General features: G+C 38.8%; 1 protein-coding gene and 1 long non-coding RNA gene across 9 annotated transcripts in view; one reads left to right on the forward strand and one right to left on the reverse strand.

Moving 5' to 3' along the window:
- Positions 1-1,477, reverse strand: part of meis2a (Meis homeobox 2a) — a 90,780-nt gene extending 89,303 nt beyond the window's left edge. For 6 of the 8 annotated variants that reach the window (XM_042072735.1, XM_042072734.1, XM_042072731.1 and 3 more), the window contains exon 1: positions 35-1,477. In XM_042072735.1, coding sequence (XP_041928669.1) covers positions 35-46 — 12 coding nt within the window. In that variant the 5' untranslated portion in view covers positions 47-1,477. The remainder of the gene's footprint in view (positions 1-34) is intronic. The other 2 variants (XM_042072728.1, XM_042072732.1) reach the window with 2 other exon arrangements.
- Positions 1,478-1,480: 3 nt separating this feature from the next.
- Positions 1,481-4,841, forward strand: LOC121693359. The gene is made up of 2 exons (XR_006025479.1): positions 1,481-2,177; positions 3,923-4,841. It is a non-coding gene; the product is annotated as an uncharacterized LOC121693359 (long non-coding RNA).
- The last annotated feature ends 7,220 nt before the right edge of the window (positions 4,842-12,061 follow it).

The following is a 12,061-nucleotide window of genomic DNA, read 5'->3' on the forward strand; positions in this document are numbered from 1 at the left end:
TTGTATAGGTAAGTGTTGGAGATTTAAAACCTACCCTTTGCGCCATCAGGCTGCGCTCCAATAAACTCCTGGATGTGTCGTATATTCAATATCCCAGTCTGGTAAGAATGTGATTTAGTGGTAAGATTCCTTTTTCAACCAACTTGGTGAATTCTCCTATTCTCCAATGTGGTTCAGAACAAGCAGAGGCATCAGGAGTTTTGCAATTTTTCTTGTTTTCCTCTTTGCCCCCAAAAAAGAAAAAAAATGTCAACCACCAAACTGAAGGTTACAATCGGCCCATCAACAACCTGCATGTAACTAAACTGTCGTGTCTCATGGCTTTTTGCCACTCCAGCTGTCAATCAAAGCCAGAGGTTGTCAAGGTAATGAATGAATGATGGTTGGTGATGATGTTCAAGAGAGGATGAATCTTTTTAGCCCGTTTTCATCCAACAACTCCGCGTCTCCTTTATGCCTCCGGATCGCTATCTTGTTTTATCATTACTGTAAAAAAAAGAAAAAAGTAAAAGAAATTAAGAGATTGCAATTCAGATCGTTCCTTTTCCCGGTAGGTATTTCGTCTATCTCGCAGTCTGAGATGAGTGAGTGTCAGCGAGTGTTGGCAGGTTGGCTGCTAGCTTGCTTATAGAACAGAGTCAGTTCGCAGCGCTGATCGGCGGGAGAATGAAATGACGGAACCCGGAAGTAGAGGTGGCCATAGCCAGTCCTACAGCAGCAAGAGAAAGAGAGGAGAGACCAAAGCCTGTGATATGCAGAGTATGCACACGGACGGCTTCAACTCCTCACGGGGGGAGCCAAACAACACAGCATCTGCTCTCCACCGATTTCGCTTGCAATATGAGCTCCTAAAAGTAGCAGAAGATGGACAAGAATGGAGCGCGGTTATACTGTAGCCTAATCTGCTTTTGCGTTTAGCTCGGCGTTTGTGCTGGTAACATCGCAAGCAAAGAGCACAAACCGTTTCAGTGTTAAAATACGGAGGCACCGCACATGTCGTCAGACCAACTTTTATCGGTCTGCACTCCAAAGCGCATTTCAAATAAACCACAGCCTGCCAACTTGTTCCAGTAGTTGTTTTGATAGTTATCGTAAGTTTTATCAACTGTAAGTTTCCACTTAGGTGGCGATAAACTGACAACACAAAATGCCAATAGGCTATCTGAAACTCAATTCATAAGTAGGTTACATTGTAAACGACTGACAAAAATCTTATCAATTGACGCATTATTTTAATCTCCATAAGCGCAAACTATTTCTTCGAGAATCCAAGGCCTTTCCCAAATGAATAAGGCAAATGGAGTGATATTGACCACCCCTTTTCAGATAAAATGAACTTTTCCAAAGGTTTTTGCGAGGAAAGTAATTTTGTATGTGTCTTCCGTCCAATCGTATCTCTAGATAGAAATCCGTGCCTTACCTCAGAGTAGTCAATTACGAGAGCTCCCCAAGATCATCAATCATAGGGAGAGTTTGAAGTTTAGAGGAGGGGCAAAAGCTTTGCTCATCGATTGTACTACGGCTTGCCCCTCTCTCTTTTTTCCAAGTCCAAGCTTTTTCTGACCTTAAAATCTAAACAGGCCATCAGTCCCTTTTGCTATTTAGTTTCATCAATAATAGGCTAATATAGATTGTTATGCGCATGACATCACCGTATCGATACGTTTTCTCACAAATGGTAACATTTATGGCTCCGATATTTTGTTGTCGAAATTCACCATGCACGAATGGGATGCGCTTGGCACACTGGCGAGGGAATGAAATGGACGGAGCAATAAGGTCAACAGTCTACCCAACAGACAAACAAGACACAAGGCTTTCCGAAGCAGTGAGAGAAGTTATAACGATATCATAAACGATGCAGTGTAACAACAATTATGTTTGTGACACAAGGGGGTGGGGAGCCCTACAAGAAAAAGTAGAACTGAAGGGTTGACAAACGGCTCTGCGGACATTAACATGCAATAGAGCAAGAGAGGGGAACTCCACTGTTGAGCAGAGAGGTATGGCAGTCTCTCCCGGGCTGGTCAGCGCTGCATTCTGCGTATTGAGAGAGAGAGAGGCTGGCTAAGCATTTCAAGACTGATACTTTATTATTAAATCAACACTTCAAAATACTCGCCTGGGCTGAGGCTTCTAGCCTAACCTAACGCTAGAATCATCACCGGACAAATATGGTAAGTCTTTCGAATATCCTTTTGTTACAAGCTTAGTGAATAGTCAGTAACGTGCGTCTTAAGAGGACCAGTTGGAGATAAAAGTCAAAAAGTTGAGTGTGCGTATAGTATTATCGTCATTACCGAAAGCGGTAGGAGTGGACTTAATCACAGTGCGGCAAGAAAATGAGAACCCAGGGTATTATTTGAAGCTGTCGGCATATTCCTTTACACTTGAACAGGACTTAAGTGTATTTACGTTTTCTTCTTCTTTCAGTCTTGGCTTGTGTTAACCCTTGGCAAAAGGTTTGCGATTTTAATATTTTAAGCACTTGCTCTCAACACGATGACCTACAGTATAGTCAGTCTACACCAACATTACTTAAGTGCATTTAAATCGTGCCCTTGGACACAGGCCAATTTGAAACTGAATTCTAATAAATGATTGGTAAACAACTATTGTTTTCTAAACCACTATTTATTTAGTATAGGCTCTAAAGTCCAAGACCATAGGTTAATTTAAATAGAACAACACATTAATTGCCACACATAAAAGGCCTGAATGACAGCACCACCATTCAAAGCATGAATTGTTACTATGACTTTTTTTTTTATCATTTTTTTTTATCACACTGACTAGGCTATGTTTTGGGGTGCTTCGAGTTTGTAAACATAAAGTCCCAATAATAAACCAAGCACTGGTGGAGATTCGGCGCACACGAATATGCCATAGTCTCCCTGCAAGAACCTTACTTTTGCAAATTGATACGCCTTAACAAGACACGTTTTATCTCCAAAAATAAGGGGCATGAATGAAATCAGTGTTCCAGTAGACTCGGCGTACAGGTCCCACGCCTCTGCAGAAGATGGCATTAACAGGCGGTAAAATTTCATCTCGTGGTGTCAAATTGAGGTCAGTTTAGGGTTAAAGCTCTCGGTGTCCGCGTGGGACATGCCCAGCTGCGTTCGGATTCATTAGGGGACTGAGGATCCATTTCAAGAAAAACACTATCGAGACAATCACGGGGCCAAGGAGCCACTTCGTGGCACATCCTAGTGAAGATACTGTTAAAAGTGTTACCTTTAAAGGGTCCCCCTTAACCTATGCGCTGGATATGGCAAAACATAATTATAAAGAATGCATAATATTTTGCTATAATTTTAATTGATTGCCATCACTGATGCAGTTTACTGAAAACCTCCTTGAAGCTATTGCTGAGCAACTACAAAACGGCGTAATCTTATTTGCAACTTTGTTTTGAGTTAGTTTACCTTTGTTTACACAAAAGTGTATAATTAAAAGCAGTGTACAATGAAAGACTCATACTTTAGATCACATTGACCTCCATAACAAAAGTCTTGTTGATGCCATTTTAAAAGATGTCTGGGAATAAAGGGTGTAGGCTATAGGTAATTATAAATATGCGTTTAAATTGCATTCAACGCTGAGGTCAAATCTGCATGTTAAATTTAATGTAAAAACACACTGTAGCCTATGCCCACGGTAAATGGTCATCTGTACCAATCATAACACTGTTTTAATGGTATCTAGGGACTATGGAAATAAAGTGCAAACTGAGGAACAAACTGTATATTTTAAATAAGATTCTTCTCAACTGTATACATTTGGCAACCTCCTTAGCATTACCTCATCGTGTTGAACTCTCTTTGACCCCCAGTGAAATGTGACTTGAAGCTAGACTGCATGGGCAACTCAAATACTTGTAAAAGTTTCGCGACTAACTGTAAATTCCTCTCTTCCAAAGTCGTGTGTTCTCCACACCAGCTCGCATGAACGAGTTGGTCAGGCTGCAAGAAAGAGAAGGGAGCTCTACCATTCCCTTGAAATCTGTAATGGTCTATCTGTGGCTTGAAGCATGCCAGACGATATCAAATCGCGGCCCTGTAGTGACACCTAGCGGAACCTTCCCCACACCAACAGTTAATTCACAAAAGTTGCGCTACTTCTAATTATATGATGGCGTTATAGCTCTTCTAAACTCTGTACCTTAGTAAATGTGTATTAATTGTATTGATTTATACGGAGAATTAACGAAAAAATAATGAAAAAGTCCATAATTCAAATACACTTTTAGTGTTTTATTTAGATATCCTTACCAGTTTAAAACTGATAATCTCCCAAATATTTTAGATGTTTTAGAAAAATTACTTGTGTATTTGTGTAGGCTACTCTTATGAAAGTCTTTGAGTATCATCCGTTTTTACGGACTGTATCAGACAAACATTTTAGTTGGACGGAAATATTACCTACCATTTTTTGCATTTAACCCAAAACGTGGTATTAAAATGGGTTGATCTAGTGACGGCGTTGATGGTATTATTATTATTATTATTATTATTATTATTATTATTAGTGGTTGTTTTATGCTATATTGTCTCGTGTGCTTCTCTAAATGTGCGTGTAGTAGGCTAAGAACACTTTACCTTACTGCATATTATTTAAATGACATGGGTGACGCACAAATGTTTTAACACATTTAACACAAACACAACATTTTATATGATTAATTTATTAGTTGTGTTTTTAAATTGATTTTAATTTTTACCATATCATTTTAATCAAACACCACGCTGGCTCAACACCAATTCTTTAAAATTGCATTCTGCATAAAACAAATATTAGATTTGGCAAACGTGGAAAAAACTGAGCGTCCGATATAGGCTAGGCTAAAAAGGTAGGCTATTATCCATTTTCTAGTTAAAATCTCGTGAGTAATAGAAACTTTGCCTTCTCTGGTTTCAGCGGCACTGAAACACAACTGATCATTTTTTTTTTATTTAGGTACACCGAGTATATTTGAAGATGCAGCTCCCGTTTCTCAGCATCCTCCAATGTAATTTGGGGAAGTTTAGTTAAATCGGGAAAGGAGAAAGTTAATCGCGGTGACTCTCTCTTTGTGCCTCTGTCGCTCATCATTTATCAGTCTTTAGAGGCTTTAAGTGGCAATATTGGCCCTTGTTCATATTAAATACATGGGTCCTTATCTATACTATCGGAGCATCATTGTTCTGAATGCTTTGCAGCGAAAAGAAATGTCCGATGGAGAGGGCCTCCCCGAGTGATCAAAGGAAAACTGGCTTTAGGCGCCAATGACATTCCCTCGTCTATTACCGATATTATGAGACATAATTCTCTTATTCAATTCTCTTTACACTCCTAGCTCAGTGAACCCCTCCAGTCATCCAGTCAGCTATCTCAGAGGAATGTTTAACCAGTTATGTGTATATTTGTTTTATTTGTCTATTTGAATGTTCATGTTTATTTTAGTGTTCAAGAGGCAACTTTCTGTATGCAGTGTTTTGAAGTAAAATAAAATGTTATTTACTCACAAACTCTTACAATTGTTGGCTGTGTATTCATCCTTGTGTGTATGTACGACAAGCCTTCAGGAAAGAATGTGCCCAGGCAGACTCATTATTATGCACGCACTTTTATCCCCAAAGACCCCAGGAGTACAAATAAGAGACCCCTTTTGGGAACGTACTGTAGGCTACAGTACTCTTTTCAAAAACTGGACACAGGACTTGAATGAAAGACAGGCTATATGAAAATATCAAGACTGTAGTGTTTGTTTAGTGTTTGATGTGCAATGGAGAGACTCAAACTGATTTTTATGTGCACCTCACACACATGAAAATTATTTTTATAAGCCACTAGCGTCACACACTCATTCTGCCAACAACGGAACCAACACAGAAAAAATGCATGGAGTTGTCCCACAAGTTTTTTCAAAGTCGCTCAACAACGCAAACTGGGTCATGAGATATGCTGAAATATGGTGCCTATTGATTGTGATGGTGACTACACTGCTATTAATTATCACTGACGCAAAAGCTTGATACCAAATGAAGATATTTTCAGCTATTTGTACTCACATTGACAGACTGCAATTATTCTAATGATTCACATAATTAAGGATTCTCATCAACTGAATAAAAATTCCTAGTCTATCAGTTTGGTCAGTTGAAATATTTGATATAACTAGAGCTTGCGAAGATGAACTCTAGGCTGATGCCGTCTTTCTTTTTGGCATCCCTGAAATCTATTGAGAGATGCTGCACGTACCATAAACTAAACATCTAATTGCAGTAAGAAAATACTGAAATGATGTTGATGATACAGTGAGAACACAGCAATACAGGCATTAATCAAGAGTCAAGAGCAGAAAGGACTTTCTCTGGAAAAGTTTTTGGGGCTGACAGTATAATATTTACACTATGATGTTTCAAAAAAGATATTTATTGAAAATGAGTGTCATAGTAGCCTACTTTACACTTAGTTGAAGCTAACTGACACACACACACACAGGCTGAGGAGACAAGCAATAACATTATACACTAGAGACATCTATACTGAATAATAGCAACTTATATTGATTTTAAAGCAGCGTTGACTAGAGATGGCCGACTCAAGCGTGATGATCCAGTGAAAGTGAGGATGGTAAAACGTGTGGAAAAAAGGTCGCCAATCTGTTTTGTATTATGACTGACCCACCACAAAGTGAGTTACATCAGACCATGAGGCCTCTTGATCACAAACAAGTACTTATATTTGTGGAATACATCACCAGTTTCTTCTGAGAGGAAGAAAAAGTGTGTGTGTTTGTGTGTATATGCGTGAGTGTGTGTGTGTGTGTGTGTGTGTGTGTGTGTTTACAAGAGAAAGGAGAAAGAGAGAGAGAAATCCCCTTACTCATGAATTGTTTAAAAGCCCTTCCAATTTAAACAAATGCAGTTGCCACGTTTGTTGGGTGTTTTGTTTTTCCCCGTTTCTTCCTGTTTGAGCGTTTCCCTCTCGGTTCTGGAAGAGTTCACATGATCAAGCAAGGTACCCAGGTAATTACTGAGCATTGTCAAATAAAGGGAGCACTGATTCAAATGAGGAGTGAAATATCAAAGCCAAGTGCTCCCTTTGCAGCCCGTTGCTTATCCACAGCGGAGACGGAAATGAGAGAAGTGCCACGGGGACACGGAGAGAAAGAGAGAAAGAGAGAGGGAGAGGGAGGGAGGGAGGGAGGGAGGGAGGCTGTGACAACAGTCAGACACACGTCTCTGAGTAAATATCGCACCATAAAGACCTACTATGTCACACACACACACACAGAGAAATACACATGTCTAAGCACACACACACACACACAAACAAACAAACAAACACATTTTTACATGTAAGACCTATATTCAGATACACAAACAGATTAATGTATGTGGTTTTGAACCAACATGCCGATGGCCAAGCAAACACATTTGCTGAGGCAATAGGGTGCTTTGAAATATGTTCTGATTTTCTCCTCGAATCCCCCATCTCATTGGTTAACTCATAACTTGAACTCTTCAGTTGGGATATCTGGTGGTTATGGAACTTCACTGACTAACTAGTTGCAAGACAACATAATCTACACCAATGAATGATCTCACTGAAAAAGTCGATTTCATTGGAAACCGTTTATGAAATATGAGGTGTGATACAAATAAAACTAGTAGGAGTCGTCTGCGGCAGATGTCACAGTGATTTTGAAAGTCTCTCAGTGTGACATTTCTCAGTGCTTCAAATAACGAACAAAATCCACAGCTTGTTATGACCAAAGAGATTCCCTTGCTTATTTAGACAAATGTTCTTCTGTTGTTGCATCATAACTATGGAAGTTGATATGTGCATTACATAGGCAACACAGATTTCAAGATCCATGTCTGAAAAATATCTGCAAAACACACACACATACAAACAAACAAGCACATAAATATATATTACAAAGTTAAACAATGTCAAGCAATGTTCTTAACACAACAAATGAAACAGATCCGTTACTCTGGTTGGTGTGTTTAATGGTTGGAGGCAGAAGAGGAGAGCCTGAAAGAATGTTTGAGAATTTAATACCATAAACACACACTTCCCTCCCTCTAGCTCACAGGCAGCTCTGAGGGATACTTTACATGTAAATATTCATTCAGCAATAGGACTGGATATAAATTATTGAATAAAACAAAGAAGTACAATGCTTCAGCATTAAATGCATGAATCTTTCTGTATATGTATACATCTCTCCATAAGGCTCATGGATGAACGTGAAGTTAAAAAAGCCATGGGTGTGAAAAATGGTCATGAAATAAGCTGTGGAAGAACAAAATGGAGGGGAATGAAGACATGTGGACTATGTCTCCAGAACGTTTATAATGAGGTCCAAATGAAACAATATCTGCTTGAAGCAACAAAACAAAATATTTGTGAAAGGACAGTGTTTTTTTAGAGCATACCTCATAGAACATTTTATGTCTGCAGTCTCATACTGCCGAGAGAGGTTTGCCACAGTGCGATCAATGATGCGATTTGCAAACCATGCAAATAGAGATTATTTATCAACTGCTGTTAACATGCAGCTTTGGGATAGAGATCAAATTTAGGGAAGGGTAAACATTTGGGACACTTTTAGAGATAAAATAAGTCTTTCTGCTTTTCTGGGCATATTTTCTCAGAGTATGTTTAACTCTAATATTGCAAACTCTGTCCTAGTTTTTTTCCCCAAAACTCATTTGTAGAGGGCATAAACCTGATGCATTTCCACAACTGTCAAAAAGAATCTGTGAAAGTTTCCAGGTGTTCTGTGTCTGACCACATTCTAACCTTGATGCTTTGTTACATTGTGGCCTGTGGCTGAACTCATGACAGACTGTCACAAGTTGACGGACCTCAAGTACCGGCTCTAGTTAGTCGGTACTTAGGGATTCCAGAGCCTGGCTTCCGAGGGGGGATTGTATCGAGTCTGCAGTCTGGCTCACCTCAAAAGTATTTCTTTGCTAACAAACAGGTAAGCCTCGGCATGCAAGTGCCTCTAGACATCTTTGGTGAAAGATATAGATAACACAAGGTTGAAAAGGTTCACTATGACTGAGTGGTTCATTCGACTGGCAAAAAAAAAAGAAAAAACCTTCTGCAACGAAAACATGCACCTTCCACCACCTTGAATATGAGCATGCACATGCTTCTGCCTGGAAAATAGTTTTTTCATCCAAGCAAAATGGCTTGCAATTTGGACAGGTACTGGCATTGCTATATTGCAAACGGCCCAGTTCCCTCAGGGAGTAAATTGAGCTGGGTTTTCTACATGAGATATGAGACTACTGAATGGCTTCAATTCATAGATATGCTCTAAAAGGTACAGTCAAAATGACTGTATTTGTCTTTAGAATCCATGTAGTTTATATTACTAGCTTTGGGCCTGAAAGCTCTGTCATTGAACATATGAAGAAAACAATAGGTTTCATGAGAACACAAACCAGTGCTATTTGGTATATACAATAGTATTCAACAGAACGCTGTTAGATTCCAAACCACACACTTCAGTGTATAGTTCAGTGTTGGGCAGCCGTGGCCTACTGGTTAGCGCTTTGGACTTGGAACCAGAGGGTAGGCATGTCTGAAGTGCCCTTGAGCAAGGCACCTAACCCCTCACTGCTGTGTTCACTGTGTGCAGTGTGTTTCACTAATTCACGAATTGGGATAAATGCAGAGACCAAAAGAGAATATATACTTATACTTATACTTATACTTATACTTATACTTATACGTATAATTGAACTGTTTATCCTCTTTTCACTCTCTGTGACAGAAAGTTACAGATAACTTAACATTGCTCAAATACATCACTTCCTTCCTCAGAGGGATTATGTAAGCCTGGCTAGCTCTTGGCTATCGAACTATATGACTTCATACTGCCCCCTCCAACTGATTGGGGGGCAGTATATTATTACATCTATCCATATTACATGTACCTTGGTTGAGGCAAACAGACCATGGATAACCACCTAGCCTAACAGGGGGTACATTTGTAAATTGAATTTGAATGAAAATGGATTTATGCTCCAAAAATTTGAGCATTCCATTTCTAAACTTTGACTGTCATGATTTAGCTTGTCTGTAATTGGATTTTAGCAAATAGCAACACAATTATTGACAGTCCATCGCTTTGCCTTGCTGTGGTATGATGCGAGAGAGGGCGATGTAGCCCTAGCTGGTTAGCATACTTTCTGTGGTAGATCATATTGAGCAACTGTGCATCGGCATTTTCGGCATCAAATCTAAGCAGTTATTCCTACACTGTAATACTATTTCCTTTTTTAATGATTTGCTAAATTACTTAAATATAGCACATTTAATAAACATCTAGGAATAAAATGACAATATACACCACAATAAAGAGAAGTGATACTTCATTTTAACAACTGTTTAATAAAATGACTAAGAAGTGTTGGCATCATGACTTTATAGTGATACTGAGTCATGTAATATATGCCCTGAAGTGCCATAAGCAGCAATGTAATCATTCCTTATTACATGGCACTACCCCACAATGACTTTAAACGTTGGCTAATCACTCTAAATAAAGAACTAAAGAGGTTTAATTTCATAATTCTAAATACACTCTTTAGTCTGTCAAGTGTAAATTTTTTGGATATGGTTGTAAATACCACAGAAGAACTTTGTGTGAGTAAGTTGACTGAAATGTAAACAAAGTTGCTCTGTTGGCCCAATGGTAGGTTTGCTTGTCATTTTAATAAGATATGTGAGATAAGATAAGATTAATAAGATAATACTATGGAAATGGTCAGTATTAAGTAAAGAGTTTGATCAACAAAGTATAATATTAATTTACATCAGTGATTGGTTGATGTGATATCAGTTAGATAAATATAGAGGTTTGCATAAATAAGACAAATAATGCCATGGATCTTCAGGGGTTACTATGATAACATTACTCAACCAGTGTTTTCTTTCCATTCCATACCTTGCTCCCAAAACCTGGAAGACTAGTGAGATATCCTTAGTCTCTTCTACTTCGTCTAAGACCTGTCTGGCTTGGTTTGACCTACCTACCAGATATTATGAGTACTGTAAGCAGAGCCCTAAGTGCATACAACACTCATCACCATGTCAAGGTGACAGCACCACCCTGCAGCATGATCTTTCACTGCACAAATAGTCTTTATGTCCCACCATCTCTGAACAGCATTAGCAAATACATCTGCCTTTTAACCTTAATAGACAAGACCATCACAGATATAATATGGTGTATTGATATTCCAAAAGTGAATAGACAGTGCCTCTAGGTGAGGAAGAGGGTGTACAACAACTGCCAGTATTGATAAAGAGACACATGGTTCTTAATTATGTGTGCGATGACGGAGGCGTGGGTTAGCCGCTAGTATACCCAATATAGTAAACGCTGCAACGTGATGAGAGCTATCCAGGCAGTGATACAGCAGTCAGCTTCATCAATCAACTGTTATCACCTTCTATATCACCTTTACAACTCACAGCATATCAGGGCTATTCGGGGAAACACACGTATTGTTTGCCCTTAGTGGGTATCGTAGGGAGTGGATGACCAATGAGGAAGAGGATGGCGAAGATACTGGCAAATGTATATTTTCTTAATTCTGTTTGGAGCACAGCTAATGTCTGAAAGTGTCTTGCAATTTTGTGAGGATTTCAATCATACTCTGAGTATGATATTTTTTACACTGAAGCCAAGCAGGTGTACATATAAGTGGGCAATGTACTAAAAGAGGGCAGTTTCAGTTGTATCACTGCGGTTAAAGGCACACATCCATATTATAGCTGTGTTGTTTTGATACTACATTGTTATTTTCCGAAGGTCACCCAGGGTCTATCTCAGCTTATTTTTATTCACTGATTCACTAATTACATGATTTGCTCCTCTGTGAGATTGAACACTTGCACTAATTGTAAGACATAATAACAAATATCATATGTCATCAGGACCTAATTAATAGAATGTAGTTAAAATAAAATGTGGAAAATAATAATTTACTATTTCTTTCCAATAAATATATTTCTCCAGGAGCAACAATGTCATCTTTCTATT

The sequence above is a fragment of the Alosa sapidissima genome, chromosome 19 (assembly GCF_018492685.1).
Source record: "Alosa sapidissima isolate fAloSap1 chromosome 19, fAloSap1.pri, whole genome shotgun sequence".
Lineage (NCBI taxonomy): Eukaryota > Metazoa > Chordata > Actinopteri > Clupeiformes > Clupeidae > Alosa > Alosa sapidissima.